Genomic DNA, 20812 nt, shown 5'->3' on the forward strand with positions numbered 1-20812 from the left:
CATCTTCCGTGTTACTTGGAGAGACAGTCATGATCGATTTGTTCTCACGAGCCTCTCTTTAGTTATTCTGAAACTACTAACTCAGATTTTGAGACTGCTGAGAAGACAGATGGATTCTACATGGAGACTAATCCTTGTAGGAATGGGATTTCTAGAATTAAGAGTAGAGTCACAAGCTCCAAGGTGAATCTGACAGACGGCTATGAACCTGAGGTCTGAAGAGCATTATAGGTGAACCCCAGATGAAGCATTTAACTCCCTGGTAATTTTGTCATGAAACATGGGGAAAGACAGCTGTAGCAGATAGAGCATAGCTTCCAGAAAATTCTCTCTCAAGCATGATAATGTCCCAATGCTTACTATAACCCTTCGGGAAAGTCTGAAACAGCCTACATGGTGGGACAGAGATCTGGGGGATAGAGCGTTAAGCAGGAGCGTGGCCTGTCCTGCAGTCACCCCTTAGCTGGGTCCTGGCAGAAGTAGCAGTACATCAAGGGAACTGGGGAAGGGATTTCAGACATGACTGGGAGCTATGGCTGGGGGACAGGGAGTATGGTATATTGAGAAGCAATTTCTGGGAGCATGACTCAAGAAAACCCAAAAAAGTCCTTCCTCTTTCTAAATATGTCCTGAAGAAATGTGAACCTTGATGCATGTGTACAGGGTGGAAAGGGAGGATAAGGGTCCAAGATGACGCTGATATTCATGTTACACATCCTTTCCTTTCTTCCCAACTCTTACTTTCAGTTGCCAGCATCTTGCCTAACATCTAACACTGTACTCAGGAAAGAATCTGCTCCCAGTTCTTTACAGCTCAGTGTGAATAAATGTAAGACAGCAGGCCTCTTTCTACTGAAGACTTCTATAGGCGTGGGTCTAACCCTGTGGCTCAGTTAGGGCAGGAAATTAATAATAATGCAATTTGAGTGAATTACCTCTCCCATGAGATACCTGCATCTTATGCTTGATCTTCAATTGTGGAATTAAAAATTTAAAACTCATCAAAAGATATTTAATTTCAGTTAAACAGAAAAAAATAGTGCCTGGGGCCTGTGGCTGCTAAAGTCAAGCCAGGCAGTTAGCTCCCTATTTTACACTTGGTCATGGTCAAACCTAGAAATAGGTGAGCGCCCTGAAACTACAGCCTTCCTTTGTGTATACTTGCACATTTCCAAGAGTTCTGTTCTGATCTAAGTTGGTCTGAGAATTAAAGCAGAATCCAAGGATAAGAATGGCTGCATTTATAAAATAAGAAGGAAAAATAAAAAGCTGTTACCATTTGGCAGCAGAACTACACATAGAGTTCATCCTAACTTTCTTCTCAATCTCCTCATACAAATACCATCTCCTCAAGCAAATAGCATGCATTCAGGTACTCCCATTGTTTATTTCCCCAAACTTTAAAGTTTTTATGTTGTATTGGAGTATAGCCCACTAACAAAGTTGTGGTAGTTTCAGGTGAATAGTAAAGGGACTCAGTCATACATGTACATGTATCCATTCTCCCCCCAAACTCCCCTCCCATCCAGCCTGGCACATAACATTGAGCAGAATTCCATGTGCGATACAATAGGTCCCTGTTGGTTATCTGTTTTAAATATAGCAATGTGTACAGGAAGGGACTCCCATTATTGACAATTATTCATGCTGGAGCCACAGAGAGAATTTATGCATGATAAATCATCATGAAATACTCATAATCGTATCAACACAGAATTGGTTCATAAGGATGGAGAGTGCTCAAGTTATAAACTGTTTTCACACTTGCTTGATCCCTCACAGTAACCCCGGAGCAGGTATTACTATTATTGTTATTCCCATTTTCTAGATAAGAACCTAAGATAAGGGGTTACTAAGGATCACACTTCTTGTTTCCGATGATTTTCAGAGGTAATGAAAGAAGACAAATTTAATATTAAAAAGTTCACATTTATAAATTTAGAAGGAAGGTAATTACTTCCTTTGTAAATGGATTTGTCATAGGAAATTTTCATGTCATCACATTTAAAATATAATGTGCTCTTTGGGAATTTAAAATACACAGTTATAATATGACAATTATAAAGTGAGATGCATATTACAAGGACCTTTGGACTCGATGTCATTGAATAGCTACACTCAAAAAAATAAAAACTTACATTTCCTCTTGCCGGTAGTCTAACTCCCACTGTGAATTATTTCCATTCTGAGAACAAATGATTCCCACTGTCACAGCTACCACTATAGCCGGAACTCCTATGTGATAAAGACAATCGCAGAATAAATAATTTACCCAAGCCTGGGATTAATTACAGAAGACTATGAATGAATTATACATCTGACCTTTTTCAGGATATATTGTTCTTTCCACTATATACAATGTACTAAGTGATCTACAGATGCAGCTCAACAGTGGACATAGTTTTTCAGTGTTTTCTTTTCCCCTTTCAATGTTGGCTATGCGTACCAATCCTATACCATTTCCAATCTTTTTGTAACTGTTAACACAATGTCCACTCTTAAATGGCTCAATTCCTCTTTCATTTGAATAAATTTAAATTTAGATAACACTAAAACAACTCTCCTTTGCAGGAACCCATTACATTTTTCAAATTATTTTTTTTGAAAGAGACCCTCTGACTGTCTTGAAATATTTTTTTTAAAGTAGCCAGAAGGTTGATTACATGTGGTCTAAATTTCAAGTCTAATTAACAGAGATGTTAAAGGAAATGAACATTTTGAAGTTAGCTTAGGATGTGTTTAGGATAGCTGCCTGGATCATATCTGCCTTCTTCCCAGAAGACACTCCGTCACTAGACAGAAGGCACTCTTAGTGACTGCCAGAGTTTCCATCTCCCCTATCTGAAGGCCTGGTACTACTAGGTCTTCCATAGGGGTTTGCTTAAATTAAATGCTTTCAACAAACTTAAATTTCTGAGCAAGTGGAGAAGCAAACTCTTACCCCATCCAATTAAAGAGTTAAAGAGGATGAAATGCTGAGGAAGCGGCTTCATGGTCCTGATCAGCAGGAAGCAGAGCTGGGCTGCACTGAGTCCCATCCAGACAAAGGTCGCTAAGCCAAAATAGTGCAGCAAGACAGCAACTGCGGTGCATTTGGGATTCGAGACGACAATAGTGTCTTGTCTGAGCATTTCATTGTTACTCAAGTTAGTACCACTGATGTCACTAGTACTTGTCTTTATGTTCTTATTGGAGTTTTCAATTCCAAACACGAAGAAGAGGTTGAAGATCAACATTGATGCACACAGACTAACCAACACCCAGGTGACTGAGGTTTTTCTGACTTTCCTGAAAATGAAAAATACAATTAAATAAACAAAACAGCTACAAAAAAGAAACTCTAGTGAAATCATGAGGTAACAAAAGGACATTAAAGTACCCATGTAAACCTAGTTCATAGCCCAGGTGGGCCAGCTGGTAGACAGACCTTCCCAGCTACATCAGAGAAACAATCTCTCTTCATCTGATTCCCATAAAGAAGTGAGTTCAAGAAAACAGGTTGATACCTCCTTTCTTGAAACTGTGTTCTAATCAAAGGTGATAGCTGTTCTCCAGAAATGCCCTTTTGTGAACTCTATTTCCAGGAATTTCCAGGCCCTGTATATCCCCCTCCAAGTGACCTGATACAACTAAAGGAATGCAGCAGATGGCCTGGCAGCCAGGACCAAATTATCCATCAGACAAAGTGGTGCTTAGTCCATAATATGTTTATATTTCTATGGCCCACAACAAGGTCTTATAATGTAAAACAGAGTTTCTAATGTATGCAGGTCAGGAAGGAACAGTTAGAACTGGTCATGGAACAACAGAGTGGTTCCAAATAGGGAAAGGAGTACGTCAAGGCTGTATATTGTCACCCTGCTTATTTAACTTATATGCACAGTACATCATGAGAAATGCTGGGCTGGCTGAAGCATAAGCTGGAATGTAAAACATGCCAGAGGACTGTTCCTTCATCTGAAGATACAGTTTGAGGGTGTAAACCAAGTACTCTTTAAAACTCACGACATATCATAGTTCTCTGTATATTATGGTATGAAAGTGAAAGTGTTAGTCGCTCTGTTGTGTCCAACTCTCTGTGACCCCAGGGACTGTAGCCAGCCAGGCTCCTCTGTCCATGGGATTCTCCAGGCAAGAATACTGGTATGGATTGCCATTCCCTTCTCCAGGGAATCTTCCCGACCCAGGGATCGAACCCAGGTCTCCTGCATTGCAGGCAGATTCTTTACCGTCTGAGCCACTAGGGGAGCCTACAGTCCTGTATGTAAAAAGTTGTAAGATTTCCACTCACGATCACCCAGACCCTTCTGTGTTTGTCAGACTACACGGCCTCTTGAAATAACTATTTCCCCTAGTAATGTGCTCAAAGTTCTAACACCTTCAAGTACTTCTCTATTTCTAATGTCTCAGAATCTGATGAACAAATCTGTTTGCCAATTATATTAATATATGCTTTATGACTTTACAACACTGATGACAATTAGGAGTAATTATATTAATATATGATTTATGATTTTACAACATTGATGACAATTAGAAGGAGTAATTATATTAATATATGCTTTATGATTTTACAACATTGATGACAATTAGAAGGAGTGAGATTTTAGGCACACAAATTAATTATGCAGCTACCACAACTTATTCAGATGGGATCAAATAAATGTTCTAGTGTCTTTTCAAAGGAAAGCACAGACAGAAGAGCTTTCACTTTATGTAACAGACTTATAATTACATGGCATGTAATTTTCCTTCAAGGCACTTACCACAATTTATAATTATATATTTATTTCTGTATATATGTGTATAATGTCTGTCTTCTCCCCAAGAATGTAAATTCCAAGGGAGATGATCTGTCTTGTTCATAGTTTTATATTTACCTCCTCACATGTTGCTTAGAGCCTCACACTGTAGGCCAAAGGTGACTAAAGAGACACAATAACTAAATAAATTGAGGGGGGTGGGAAACAGCTAAAATGGACATCACTGGAACAACTGAAGAAATGTGAATATGGATATTAACATGATAACATTATATTAATGTTAAATTCTTGAGTTAACTTTTCTGAGGATAATAATATTATGTAGGAGTGCCCTTGTTCTTTGGAGATACATACATGCTTGAAGAATTTAGAGATGATGGTCATGATGTTTACAACTTACTTTCAAAGTTTCAGGAAAAAACAGAAAAAGAGAGAAAACAAAATATTAGTAACTGGTGAATCCAAGTGAAGGGTATATGGGTGTTCAGTATTCTCTTTCAACTTTTCTGTAGACTTTCAATTTTTTTTTAAATCAAACTTCAGGGAAAAAAATGTTTAAGTAGCAATACCTTTAGAACAAAAGACCCCTTTATCTATACACATCTGAGAAAACAGTTGCGAAGGAATTTATCAGGAAGAAATAATTCTGAAAAAAAGAAGCACTGTGAGACATCTTGAGTTTGAGAAGAAACCAGGTGGGAATGCCCAGTCGACCCATTTATTTCACAGATATCCCTCCTCCATGGGCCAGTTGCTGTGCTCGGCCCTGGGATGGACTTATAAAAACAAGACAAGAGAAACCAGCAACAACAAAAGCAAAGGAGGTCACATCCTCACCCATTTTCATGCTTAACAGGAAAACGGTACAGCAATAAGCTAATAAATGAGCATGCTTACATTTACAGGTTGTTACAAATGTAGCATGTGACAAAAAATAACAAGTGCTGTGCAAAATTGGATCTTGAGTGAGGAGGTCAAGGCAGAAAGAAATATGTGTTTATGCTTATTTTTAAAATTAGTTTTTTTTTAAGGAAAAAAAATATGTATTTAAAAATCTTTTAAAATGTTTCACCATTTGAAAACTTAATGTAGTTTAAAATTTACTTTATCCTCACAAACTTGCTGATTAGCAATGTTTCTTTCTTTTGCAAATGCAAATTGGTAGTTACGCTTCTATTCAATACTAAGCAACTATGGCACTAATGAGTTAGTGTTGTTATTTAGTCGTATCTGACTCTTTTGTGACCCCATTGACTGGAGCCCACCAGACTCTTCTGTCCATGAAATTTTCCAGGCAAGAATATTTGAGTGGGTTGCCAGTTCCTTCTCCGGGGGATCTTCCTTACCCAGGGATCAAATCTATGTCTCCTGCTTGACAGGCGAATTCTGTATCACTGAGCAACCAGGATAGCCCATTAATGAGCTATAGGACCACATTAATTTTACGTGATAAACATGATATGTAATTTTCCTTCAAGTCACTTAACAAATTTTGTAGTTATATATTTATTTATGAATATTTCTTAGCCTCTCCAGGGCTGAGTATCCTATAAAATGAACATGATGAACTAAATCTCATTTCCTTTCTAGTTCCAAGAGGCTGTATTCTAACGGAAATATGCTGAGAGGAAATAATATCAGGGTAACAATTTCTCTCATGAGATGAGCTTGCTTCTCTTCTTACCTGGTGCCGATCTGAAATATAATTGTGAGAGCCAGACCAGCAATGGACAGTGCACATCCAAACGTGGAAAATATATCTAGTGATTCAGGATATTTATATTCCTTTTTGAAACTCTGGAAAATAAGTTAAGATTCATTATTTTTAAAAAGCTACTCTGAAATATCTATGAAAGTCAACATCACAAAGAGTTACATTGGTTAAAACAGTCAAATATGTTGGTCAAAATATCCAGATACGTCTTTTTATATAAAGATATATTTTAAAAGGAAATAAATCAACCCCTTCATCTCTAAGCAGTATTCATGAAATAGCAGCTTGAGAACAGTTATCTAATTCAGTGAGGGAAGACATAAACACTATTCCTCAATGTCTAAAATCAAAGTTGTTTGTGTTATCTAAATTGGCTAGAGTTGTGTTATTTACCTGTTACATTATTTGTATGCACAACTGTAATCCAAGGGGAAACCTGCACACCTAAGCTCATGTACTAAAAATAAAGTTGCAGAAATATTTTCCTGGATATGAAAAGATATTCACAAGATCCTGTTCATTTTTGCTTTTAGAAAGGGGAACCTAACCTTTGTGAAATTTATCTATATCTACTCTAGTATTTTAGTTTATAGTCTCAGAAAGGTATGTTCCATATGAGTACGTACTCTTAGAAATGTGGAGAGGTAATAATGGTGGTCACTGGGTGAATAAAGACGTATGTACAGAATTATTTTTGCCTGCCTGTACTTTTTAATTTTTCAAATTGTTATTATTAGAAAAGCTGTATATGCTTATTTATAAAACATGAAACTTAAACATAGAGATACAATTTTAAAACACACAAGTTCCTCTTTACTGCTATTACCCCACATCAAACTCTACCATCTCTTCTCCAGAGGTGATATTTTTATTTTTGGCTCCGCCAGGTGGCTTGTGGTGTCTTAGTTCCCCAACCAGGGATCAAACCGTGCCCTCTGCAGTGGAAAAGCACACCGTAACAACTGGACCACCAGGGAATTCCCCAGAGGTGACCTTTTTTAATGTGTTTACAAATATTATCTACGTCTCTTGCACAAATATACAGGGTTTTGTTAACATAATCAGATTATTTTCAAATTGCTATATTAATGTTTAAATATCAAACATTTTTCCATGTCAGTATATTTCTGCTTAATAAGTAGACTTTCAGTCTATATGCATTGAGTATGTATTGCTTTAGTAGGAAAAAATAAAAATAAACTTGATTTTAAAAAAATCATAAGGGCTTTCCTGAGGGCTTTACCTCAGTGGTAAAGAACCTGCTCTGCAGATTCAATGCAAGGGACACAGGTTCGATCCCTGATCTGGGAAGATCCCACATGCCATGGAGCAACTAGGCCCATCCAGCAACTAGGAGCCCAAGGACCACAGCTACTGAAACCCTCGAACCCGCAAGCCTGTGCTCTTCAGCAACAGAGGCCGCCACAACGAGAAGCCTGTGTACCGCAACTAGAGAAAAGCCCGGGCAGCATCAAAGACCCGGCATGGCTAAAAACAAATGCAAACAAAATTATGTTAAAAAAATAAAAAATTACAAGGCAAAAACGTCACATTACTTCCTACGTGTAGTGTACTAAGGAGATGACAAAGAATCATAGAATATAGATCTTTAGATCTTAGAAATCATCTGTTCACTCAGAGTCTACCTGCTCTTAAACTTTACATATTAATGCAATTCTAATCACCTTTTTAAAAAATTTGCAATTCAAAAGTAATGATAAATATTAATATGTGGGCATTGAGGCAGATTCAGATATTAGTAAGAACAGTTGAAAGTCTGACCTCAAAACAGGAGGAAAAAAACTATGCACATATAACCTGTATCATTTAATATGTAAAGCAATCTGAGTTTTACACAGCTATTCAGTAATACTAATGATCTTAAGATATCAAAAACATTAAAATTTTATCTTTACCATTTTCTGATTGAGAAAGCAGATCTCTCTATAATATAAATTATAAAATAATCAAAATCAATTTTAAATATTTGGTAATTAAAATAAGAAAATGATAATTACTTCAAAAATATTTTAAAAGCAAGACTCTTTAATTTGATATTTTATGCTATACCAGTATGTTGTGATCCCCACTGGCTCCCCAAATACGAGTATTTCTTAGCTAACAGAAAATTAAAACATCCACTTCTTCGGAAGATTTATAATGTTAAGAGCTCCTTAATAAGACGACAGTCTGCATCTGTCCCCATTCCACTGCAGTATAAAAACATTCCATCTAGCATAAAAAATAACTATTTTTCCTTTTGCCAGAATAATAGGTTTCTGGAAATGCAATAAATGAAGCTCCTCTTCCTAAAAAGTTGGTTCAAGAACTCTCTAGAGGTGTGTAAACACCTGCATACCAGAGCTGTTACCAGTTGCTCACACAGCCTAGCACCAGAGTGAAAAGAACACAGAGTAACTACAGGACGAGTTGAATTAGAAAGCTCTTCCTCTCCTACCTTCTGGCATACACTTAGCAACTTAGATGATTATAATGGAAAAAGCTTGGGTAACTTTCAAACTCACCCACAGCTATGTACACACTGACCCACCTTTAGCACTCAGCTATACAGCCTTACCTCTGGGTGTAGCAACTTGATGCTTCAGACATGCAAGTTACACAGGAAAGTTAGTTGAATGGAGTCTGTCAGCTCCTCTTGTGCACATGGGCTCCCTTCTCATTATTAAATGCACAGTACTGACTGCATCTATCTTGAGACTATGTTGCAAAAAGCTCTATTCTAATTGCCTTTACCAGCATTTTTTTCTTCCATTCTCTAACTTCATTCCTTGTTTTCCCATTTAATCTGAGTTGAGTTGAGTGTCTATGGAAACCAATCCCCAAATTACCTCCAATCAGCACATAACGCACCTGTGTATAGTAAAACTCTTGTCCAGAAAGAGATTACCAAGTAAACCCTTACCATTAACACTGCAAAGTTAGTAGTATGGTTGCAGTAGCATTGCAGAAGTCCATTAATGGCCCCCCGTTTGTGACAGCCACGTGTGTCCCAATCCTTCATGGAAAAATTCCAGTAGACACAGGCATAGGAATGAAGCTGGAATTCTGTTCGGTTGTACTGTGAATTCATAAAACAATGGCAAGTGTTTTTTTTCAAAATGCTTAATTGTGTGGAAAAAATCAAATAGGCTAAGATAAATAAGCTTGAAGTGAAAGTTCTAGTCACTCAGTCATGTCTGACTCTTTGCAACCCAATGGACTGTATAGCCCACGAGACTCCTCTGTCCGTGGGATCTCCCAGGCCAGAACACTGGAATGGGTTGCCATTCCCTTCTCCAGGGGATCTTCCCGAGCCAGGGATTGAACGCAGGTCTCCTGCATTGCAAGCAGATTCTTTCCCATCTGAGCTACCCATATGAGAAATCAATTGTATGATTATGTATGATATGTGCTGATACAAAGCATAACATCTTTATTACAGATTAAGGGGAAGAAAGAGGATATAAAATTCAAAGTAATTAATTTTGCACTTAGCTAGTGTGATAAAAATATGGATGGGGGAGAAGTTAAAGTCAGTCCTGTCATACAAACTTTCAAAGAGGTGTTCTGTGGATTTCTTTTGCCCAAACTGTCCCTGCTTTTCAAGAGTGGGCTGAATTATTTCTGTTAATGGGAAAACTCACCCTTGGATTGAAGACCATTTCAACAGAAGCACTCTGATCTTCCACGTTTTCATCTGTTTTGCTTGAGACAATTTTTTGACTAAAGTCTGATTTAGTTATAAAAGTTTTTGATTGGAAAAGCTTGTTGTTTTGATACACTACAAAGCCACATGCCTTGACATTAGCTGTGATGGGGGAAAAAGACACTAAAATCAATAAGAGAACCCTAGGGTAAGTAAGAAAGTCCCATGCCGTCACTGAGCTGCCTGACTGCTTAACACTCAAGTGAAATACAGAAAATAAAGGTCTGCTGGCTGCCTTTACTTAACAGCAGCACCTAATTAACACATATAACATATGGTTGGCCATTCCACCCACATTAATTTTTTTCCTAAGATTCCTTATGTTCTAAATGGAAACCATAATTTCTGCCTAATCCACCTAAAAAAAAAATACCGAAAGGATCTCATGCATAAAGTAAACATTCTTGCTTTCTATGCAGTGAGACAGTGAACATAATGTGCAGGTAGCTCAAGACCATGTTGCTTCCCCCACTGACAGTCATCAAATAAGAAACAGCGGAGAGTGAGCATCAGGACAGCAGTGCCTAGAGGACTGCTCTGGGAGGTCTGCCTCCTGTTCAGAGGGACTGAGCAGAGACCAGCTTATTAAATCACAGAGCCAGCAGCTCAAGTTGTGCATAGCAGGGATTCTTTCAACGGAGTAAATACTTTCCATCAGCTCTTGAACGACTGGTCTCCGCTCTTTCAGGACAATCACAGGCTTTTTCCCAAGGCTGAAAGATGACTGGGACACATTCCTTCAGGACACTGGAAAAAGCGGTCCGCTGCTTCTCAGGGACCCTACCAGAGCGTGGCTGCAACAGGGGGTTCTGCAGTGGGGCTGCTGGCCATGGCAACGGTCAAACAGAGCCGCCTTCGAGCTGCCTCCTGACACTTCACAGACCTCTGGGCCAGATTTAAAACCGCAGAAGCAACAACAGTGAAGATACATTTTAGCTGAATAAATTCCCTAAACTCTGATATCTTTTACCAGTGAAAAGCTTGCATGTATTTGTGTGTGTGTGCGTGCATGTGTCTCTGTGTGTATATGCATACACACACATATATTATATACATTATAAGTACAGAGAAAACTAGAATGGTGGTGGTGGGACCAGCATAATCAGTCTTGTGCTTTGAGAGATTGGTAGGTAAGGCCCTGACAGCCCCCCACACATCCTCCACAGACCCCACTTTGCTCTGTCCTCTTCTGGGAAATAAAGACATTGGCTTCTGAAGAGTTCTCACGTCACACTGAGCCCGCCAAATTGTTCCTTCTCTGTCACACTAAGTGACAAAGTAATGTCACTTAGTAATGTCAGCCATAATGTAATATGGCTGCTTTTTAATCTTATTTTTATAAAAGAATGACATGCTTGATGTAAAATCCAAATCCATATAAGTATATGCATTTAAAAAATGAAATCCCCTACTCACCCCTCTCCTCATTCCTACAGTATTCTGGTTGTTTATTAGAAAATTATCTTTTCATCTAGATAATTAGATTCACTAGAACAAGTTATGCTTACCATTGTCTTATAATTTTAAAAGAATCTCCATATTTCAAGATATAATCTTCCTTGATGTTTATTTATATTTTCTCTCTCTTTTCTTGATCAAACTTATCAGAAGCTTGTGTATATTTCATTAGCCTTTCATGGAATCAATATTTTGTTGATCCATCTAGCATTTGTTAATCATGTCCCATTTTTATTAATTTATGCCATTTTATTAATTCCTCTTTTCTAGATTTGCTAGCAATTTATTTTACTTTTTATGCCTCTTTAGGTGAATGCTTATTTTTTTAACAATTTCTCTTATTATCTAATAGATTTATTAAGGGAAATACACTTTCCTTTAATTACACCTTTGTCCATATTCCATAGGGTTCCATCTATGGAGTTCTCATTGCTACTAATTTTCAAGTAAGTAATCTTTAATTTCCTTTCTAACAATGGTATTTTAAAATTTCTAATTGGATAAAATTTTGGCTATTCTTAATGGTACGTTTATAGTTTCATTGAATTGTGGTCAGGAACTATGTCCTGTATAGCTTTATTTTTTAATTAACTTATTTTTAATTGAAGGATAATTGCTTTACAATATTCTGTTGGTTTCTGCCATACATCAACATGAATCAGCCATAAGTAAAATGTGTAAGTTTTTCTATTAGACCTAATAGTTTTTTAAGCACTCCATAGATATTTGAAAATAATTTTTATTATCTATTTTCTGTCTATAAAACTACATACACATGCAAATGTATATAAAGGTGAAGTTTATTAGCTATTTTTTGTCTACTTGATCCCCAGTTTCTAGAGTAACTTTATGTTTCTCCCTATAACACAAGGTTGTTGATGTGACCTTGTATTTCCAATGAGTTTTGCTTATACACTTCAATCTTGAAGTCTTTTTAAAAAATATAAAAACATGCTCCTTTTAGTCCAACCTGAGTCTTTGACTCTAGACAGTGTTACTTCAACCCGTTTGATTCTAATGATAGTTTATATGAAATTAAAAATTATATCTACCTTTCACCAAACACAAACACAAATTCCAGGTTCAATAAAGACTTAGATGTAAAATTAAACACTAAAAATATTCAGAAGACAATATAGAACACTATAATTGTGACTTTAGTACAGCAATGGATTTAAATACCAGTTATAGAAGAAAAGATTGATGTATTGGACTGCATTATAAAGTAAAATTTGAGTATGACAAATGACATGAAAAACTAGGTAAAAGATAGCTACTACTTACTTTTACCAAGTAAAAGACTGGAGGGAAGATATTTGTAAGAATCAGTTAGCCAATTAGAATTATATAACCAATGAGAATTATGAATTTAGTCTTTCTAAAATATGTACTTTTTGGCACTGGATTTTTTATTTGGGGAGAAAATAAAAATAAATGTGTGCCTTCAGTCTGTTTTATTGCAGTCAAATTGTCAGTTTTAGACTTTGAATAGTACAGCCATGACAAATTAGACACAAGAAATTTCTGAAAGGTTATATGCAAGATGATAAGGAGCTCATCATGGGCACCATACTAGGAGATAACTGAAAACTAGTACTGCTATATGATGACTGTCAATTACATAAAGTATCCCTAGGACAAGTCAATAGGATGAATTTAAGCCTTTGAGTACCATCCCACTAGCAAACATGGGCAGAGTTTATGACTGAGTACTTTTTAAGTGTATTTTTAAGTATAAAACTGAGCCATTTGGCTACATTTTTGGTGGAAAACAGATTGTGTTCATGAGCCAGAGCATTTCAATTCTATCACCCTCCAGTGTTTTTGAAAAGAAAGACAGGGGGAAAAAAATCATCTCTGTGGCCTAGAATAATAGACTTGAGATTACCAAAATTTGTCAGAGCTCAAAGATACTCACATGCAAATTATTCAGTATGTAACTTAAGTAAACATAATTTCTTGCTCAATGGATTTTAAGCTGTTAATTCCATGAATGTGAGTGCATTTTTCAAGTAACGTAATTTGAGACCTACTTTTCAGCAAGATCTGAAGTTCAGCCTGTTCACTGGGATTCAGTTTGTCTACGTCTACCTTTACAGATGTGGAACCACAAGTCAGAGAATCGCTAGCTCCTATGAGAAGGAAAAAAAGCAGAATTTTATAAAAGTCTACACTTTCACGAATAGAGCATTATTGGTTGCAGAATATTCTCTGCTATTACAAGAACATAAAACAAACAGCTCACCTTTCAGTACAGTGAACAGAACACCTGTAGACCCCTCATTGCCTCCTGAAGAGAAATTAACTGACTGTATTGCTATATTAGGTTCTATCAATGGCTGGGTGCCCAAAGACAAGGAATATGTCTCCATTTGCTCAATAAGCCTGCATAGAAAAAAAATGTAACAACACACTATTATTGAGATTTGTTATAAAATCAGTTGTGTGTGTCCCACATTCCAGTAACAAGGGATGCCCACAGAGCTCAAGCAATCACAATATTGGCACAATCCTGTAACAAGATTGATTTTCTTTTTAAGCATAGTCTTATTTTGTTACATGTACCTTCTTCTTCTTTTTTTAACTGATTCATATTGACATATGGCAGAAACCAACACAATATTGTAAAGCAACTATCCTTCAATTAAAAATAAATTAAAAAATAAAGTTATACAGGACATGGTTCCTGACCACGATGCAATGAAACTACAAATGTACCATTAAGAATAGCCAAATTTTTCTGGTAAACTCTTCCTACTGTAGGGTACCTTGGATATAGATGCCAGAAAGCTGGAATTCAAGGAGGACAGATATCCCAGTAGAAACAGTCTTTGTTATGTTGATCTTCTCATAAAAGGATAGCACTGCCACGTCCTCCCATTGACCAGTCACGTGATTCTTGTTTCTCCAGTGTTGAGACTCAATATCCACGTATTTAACTCCCTCCTCTCACCCAAAGCCCACGGACTTCAAACCATTTAAGTGCTGACTCCTGAGGTGACAGTTCATAGGGAATTATGGAGGAGCAGGACATGGAGCTCATTGCCTCAGCTGTTAACTAAGCATTGCAGCTTTTCGCAATGCTTGTTTCTGCTCTGGATAAGTTCACAGATAGATCAGATGGACAATGGGAGGGAGTGGGGGGCATCTGTTAATTTGGTGTTCTCCAAAGATAAACTGGCTTAGGCAGTAAAGAATCTGCCTGCAATGTGGGAGACCTGGGTTCAACCCCTGTGTCTGGAAGATCCCCTGAAGTAGGAAGTGGCAACCCACTCCAGTTTTCTTGCCTGGAGAATCCCATGGACAGAGGAGCCTGGTGGGCTATAGTCCACGGGGTCACAAATAGCTGGACATGACTGAGCGACTTTGACTTTCAAAGATAAGTCATAAGATTGTTTCTTTTTCCTGTTTCCCATAAAAATATTTGAACTTTTTCTGTTCTTGACAAAACAAAATGTCTATGTCTAAGACAACAGATTCAATCTAATTTTCCCAGAAATGAAAGAATTTCATTAAAATGTAATTATTCTTCATTCTAAAACTTTATTCCTGCCATTAATATATCTTTTCCCTTCCCCAAGTAACATTAAAAAAAGAAAATTTTAAATAATTAAAGAAATTTCATAAAGAGAATGTGGTAACCATTCATAAGGAAACAGTCAAGTAAAGTCACTGTTGCGAAAGTTTTCCTTTCATAATACTATTTTCTGTAATTTTCAGCGATTCACACTATGTATTTCCCACTTAATGAAAAACAATGAAACCCCAGAGCTGCTTTCAACAGGAGGAACACCTAACAAAGCTCCAGCCTGCTAGGAACATAATTCATTCAACCAATAGTATCTGTTGAGCATCCACTAAAAGCTCAGTACCTGTGAAACACTGCGGACACTAAGAGAAGCTTCTTCAGGCATTGAAGACTAACAGGGAGAATGTGCTAGATGCGTGGGAGTGTTTGCCGTTTTTAAGGGTTGCTCTAGCCTTGGCCACGTGTAAGGCATTTGTTCCTCCCATAATATTCTTTCCTCCTCGTCATTATGATCGGATGATAGGTGGGTGCCGGTCAGGAGACTGGCCATCAACCTGGTACAAATGACTAGAAGAAGCAATCGGATCCCCTTTCACTCAGGAATCTTCCATTAGTGCGGCAATTATATCAGAAAAGCCTGGCTTGAACAGGGCCCAGAGAGGTCATTATGTCTGGCCCTCCGTGTCTCAGGTTTCACATCCGTGGTTGGTTGGATCTGCCAATATGGAGCCTCCTGATGATACAAAGCGCCAACGGCACCATTTTATATAAGGGACTTGAGCATCTGGGAATTCCGGTATCTGTCGGGAGCAGATGAGGTAAGAGAGAATGTGGTCCTGGAACCAACCTCCCATGTATACTGGGGAAAGACAGCATGTCATTGTAAGGACAAATACAAATTTGAAATGAGAGGCTTAATTATTCCTGTTGAAAATAAGGGAAGCTATTTCCCTCCCCTGGGAATGAAAGAATGGAAAATCAGAGTGAGATACACCATGAAGGCTGGTGTCTATCAGGAGAATCTGCGCACTGGTCTCAGGTCAATGGAAGAGTTGCTTCAAGAACAATCTCCCTCCAAGGGAGAGAGGAGCGAGAGTACCTCTGGTGGCAGGTCACCAAGATTTTTCTAAAGGGTTGGTGACCTGATCTTAGAGCTAGAAGCTGAAGACAGAAGTCTTATCTACATGAGCAAAGACCTGAGTCCACAGCAGTTTACGCAAAAGATCACCTGGGAGAGGGTAAACTGATAGCCCATCATTAGAAAAATAGGTAGATTAGAAATTCAGAACGCGAGGAAGGAGGGTCTGATTGTGGTTTTATCAATTCATATTTCAACACGTGCTATATTTAAATGTTTCATTTATTCCTTTACACACCTTCTTTGATGCCATTTGGAATTAACACATAAATCACACAGCCTTTTTTTTTTTTTCCTTCCATGCCAGAAGACAATAAAAATCATAACTGTTTATTGTTGGGACAGTGTTTTCATCTGTCTCATGATCTGTGACTTCCTCAGCTGAATCCCGCAGTGGCTCCTTCCTCAGCCTTCTCACCAAAAACATCCACTCTTCTCCTCTGCCTCCAGCAAGACTGTAAACACAGAGCCTCCAGCTCTGGAGGGAGTTCACTGAACACAGACTCTGATCTCACGGGTGCGTCCTTCTCCAACTTCAAGAAAAACGGGAGCATCTACACTGCCAGTAAGAAGGTTCCAGACTCCCAGTGAAATCTGAAGTCATAAAATACACCAGTTCAATTGTTTACACCTCCACCGCCATCTCTCAGAAGTATAATCTTGTGAATGTTCTGTTTCCTGCTTTTGTGCTTTTTCCACTTTGGAGACTCAACACTAAATAGGTACTGGTCATAATTGTTAGAGAACTGAGAACTACTTCTAGGAAATAATAGGTCATGCAAACAAAGATTGTGTACAAGAATGTTGATTGCTCAAAATATCTAAAGACCTGAAGCTATCTAAATGTTCAGCAGCAGAGAACTGCTTAAATAACAGTTCACTCATATTATGCAGTAATCTAAAATATGACGTAGATGCATAGGTATTTATATTCAGAAGATGTTTATAAGGTATTATAAAGTGACAAAAACAAGTTCTAAATTAAAAAAATATGCAGTAGAAATGTCCCTGGTAGTCCAGCGGTCATGATTTCACTTTCCAATGCAGGAATGTGGGTTCAATTCCTGGTCGGGAAGCTAAGATCCCACATGCCATGTGGCCAAAAAACAAAACATAAAACAAAAACAATACTGTAACAAATTAAACAAAAGACTTTAAAAAATAGTCCACATCAAAAAAGTCTTAAAAGAAAAAAAAGAGTATGTAGTAGGATATACACACACAGAGGAAAAAATCTTGAATATATACACCAACAGGTTAAGGTGAGACGATATTTAAATTTTCATTCCTCTACATAGTTTCTTTTTCTATAATGAGTATGCATATTTAATTAAATTTTTAAAGAGTTAAGAAAACTGTATAGGAGATAAAAACACATTGAATCCTAGTGAGAGACCTCTATGAACAAAGTACACAAGTTTTAGTATAAATGTGCAACCAGACATAATCCGTGACATAGGAATCCAAAAGAGAGAAAGCAGGCAGAGTTGGATCCTCTTTTTTTTTTTTTTTTTTTTCAGTGTAGCCTTGGGAAAGCTAAAGAAAATCAAACTACACTAGGATCTTGGGAAGAGTTGAACTAGGGTGGGGTTGGGGGTGCAGGGGAGCTAGAAATGTGTCTTGCAAAGCTATGCTGTTATTTGCAGTTCTGTGCACTGAGAAAGGAGCTGGAAGAATTATGCCTGCAGTGGTTCCTGGGCCATGCCAAACTCAGGCTGGGAAAACAAGTCCTGATCTGAATCATCCCAGTTACTCTACATCCCAGGCCATGGCCACCCCTGCAATGAGGAGTTAGAAAGCTACGGCTTTAGTCTGCACTCCAGAGAATTAGCTGTTTAGTGTATCCGCTAGAGAAATAAAGACACCTCTGTTAATGCTGTAACCTAGGAAAGTAAGAAGCACTGCATTAGGCTTTCCTTCCAAACTGGAATTGTGCTTACGTTGCAAAGGTATCATCACTATCAGCAGCAGAAGCAGCTCTTTGAAAAACATCTTCACTGGCATCTAGAAGTTGACTCACTGTTGTCACAGCAACTATTTTCGCCTGCGAGGAAGAAGGCACTGGTTATCACAGAAGACGCCTCGCACGGCATCATCATCATTCGAGTTGCCATGAATGATCACGGCATCAAGTGGCACCGTTGGTATGGTAATCTAGAGATGTTTTACAAAACGAAAGCTTTGGTTTTTAATCTACCTAAGAAGGCAGAGAGAATAAAGGCGAGGCACAGTGAAAATATAAACTGAGTTAATTAGGAGGCTTAGGTCTCTGAATCTGACTTCAAGGTGTTTCACAGAACCTCCACCCTCACCCCCAAAAGCACAAAAGCAGGTGCTTGGATACAGAGGCAGAAACAAAATAAGAAGAGTACAGGGCTCTTTAAAACATTACAGTCCATAATACTTAATATAAGACCTTAATTATACTTACTCTAACTGTTAGTAACTAATAGGCTTAGTAAAATGATTTCCAGTTTTCTTAAAATTAAAAACTCAGAAATATGTCAGACATAATGTCTCCACACCTGATTACATTTTAACTGCCTTCTTTACGAATAGTGACACCATTCTGTCTTTATGGGCTAATCCTGTCAAAAAATTCTATGTTTGGTGGTCATTATATTTCTTTCAATTCCATATTTATTAACTTGCAATTTGAATCCCACTTTCTTTCCAAATGACCTAGGATAACAAAAAACATTTTTTTAAAAATTAACTATTTAAAAATAATAGAATAAAACAGATGCTTTCAGGCCATGCTGATATCCAACTAGCAGACACTGGGTCCTTCCATACTGGTGGTTTATAAACCCTGCTAGGCCAGTACCTAAACTGTGCCAACTGGTGAATGCTGCCTGCAGTTACCATTTTCAGGTACCAGAGTTTAACAGGTTATGATATCAGAAATGTAAACTAGGCTCAGTTTTTTGGAAAACCAAGACTAAAATTCAAATATGCTCAACAGAAAGGGATCACAGTTTAAAACAGCATGATCCAAAGTGAGTTTCTTGGAACTCTAGTTATTTGGAACTGAACAGAGGCGAAAGGTCAAACACGATTGATAAACATATTAATGCAGTGAAATAGACTTGTTCATTCCAGGGCTTTCCAGAAGATTTACCATGATAATCATTTGTGGCTATCCCAAAAGAGAATATTTGGACAAGAAGCCCTTTTTTTTTACCAATATTCCTTTGAACATCTCTCAGAGAGAGTGCTCTGCAAAATGGTTTTGAGCAACTTAAACCCTGCCCAAGTCCATACCGTGTAGTAAGGAGTAGAGTTTGAGATGTCTTTCTTTGTTCCCCTCCCTTTTTTAAAAACCATATGAGTTTTACCTCAGAGGAAGCATTTCTGGATGTGTTAAAAATCTGTCCAACCACTTTCGTAGCAGACATGATGTTCTCAGGAGTTAATTTACTGGCATTCGATGTTAAAATCTGGACTTCATTAGAAATACTTTGAGACTGTGTTGAGATATTGACAATCTGTTAAAAAAAAAAAAAAAAAAAGCCCTAACTTTATAAACTACACCTGAACACTGCAAGAAACACAGTTGAATAAGCTGGAACTGAACTGACCCCCCAACCTCATGAACATCACATCCACTCCATTTTTCAGTTCTGCTTTTTCCCTTGCATAAAGGACACAGTACATGTAGGCCAGAGGCTTTCCCAGCCCTTACTATTAATACTTGCCAGGATTAATTAACTATGCCAGGTCAGGGCTCCTCAAAGTATAATCCACGGACCAATGGTGGTTCACTGATTGCCCATAGAGAGGTAGAAATGGAAACTCAAAGTGGTCAGAAACGTAACAATTCTACGCTGCTGAATCTAGCAATTTGTAAAATGGATTTTTATCCTATAAGCCTTTTTTGCTTTACTTTCCTAGTAATTCATTAGTATTTTACAAAATTATAGCCTGCAATGGGATGGAAATTTTTTAAGCTGGCTTTGCAGCACATAGTGCTAGGGAAGCTAGGAAACCTATCCAGGCACCAGTGAACCTCCAGGCTCTAGGTTGTGAGGCTAAACATATTAATCCGTATTATCTTTAGTGGAGCCAAGTGCTAATACGTATGTGTCTGTGTGGCTTAGTTTTTCACTAGATGGCAGCATCGTTGCAAAAATCAAACCAAGGTCACAGACTATTTACTCTCACAGAAGAGTCAGAAACAATGTCCAATCAGTAGAAACAAGCTTCTCATTCAATGGCCAGGTCTCTGCTATGTGTTAGGCATTTAACTAGATGCTTTATAGGTGTTATATTTAATACGCAAAACAATATTGCAAGTTGAGCACCCTCATTCCTATTTAAAGGCTTGGAGAGGTTATGGAGCTCACACAAAGTTCATGCAGCTTACAAATGACAGAAATGACGATCAAAAGCTGGCTTATCAGACTCCACAACATGACGCCTGTCCCCCAGCTGTGTGAAAGTGCGAGTGTTAGTCATTCAGTCATGTCTGATTCTGTGTGACCCCATGGACTGTAGCCCGCCA

At 37.8% G+C, this 20812-nt stretch overlaps 1 protein-coding gene across 2 annotated transcripts in view; it reads right to left on the bottom strand.

The window, feature by feature from the left end:
* ADGRG7 (adhesion G protein-coupled receptor G7) overlaps positions 1–20812 on the bottom strand; it is a 57022-nt gene that overhangs the window by 12947 nt on the left and 23263 nt on the right. Inside the window, exons 5-13 of one of the 2 annotated variants that reach the window (XM_070455208.1) lie at positions 19647–19796; positions 18249–18352; positions 13887–14026; positions 13675–13773; positions 10122–10285; positions 9401–9556; positions 6448–6560; positions 2942–3288; positions 2139–2235 (exon numbers count right to left, since the gene is read on the bottom strand). In XM_070455208.1, the coding sequence (XP_070311309.1) occupies positions 2139–2235; positions 2942–3288; positions 6448–6560; positions 9401–9556; positions 10122–10285; positions 13675–13773; positions 13887–14026; positions 18249–18352; positions 19647–19796 (1370 nt within the window). Of the gene's footprint in view, positions 1–2138; positions 2236–2941; positions 3289–6447; positions 6561–9400; positions 9557–10121; positions 10286–13674; positions 13774–13886; positions 14027–18248; positions 18358–19646; positions 19797–20812 lie in introns of those variants that run through there. The other variant, XM_020909727.2, reaches the window with a different exon arrangement.

Source organism: Odocoileus virginianus, chromosome 25 (assembly GCF_023699985.2).
Source record: "Odocoileus virginianus isolate 20LAN1187 ecotype Illinois chromosome 25, Ovbor_1.2, whole genome shotgun sequence".
Taxonomy (NCBI): domain Eukaryota; kingdom Metazoa; phylum Chordata; class Mammalia; order Artiodactyla; family Cervidae; genus Odocoileus; species Odocoileus virginianus.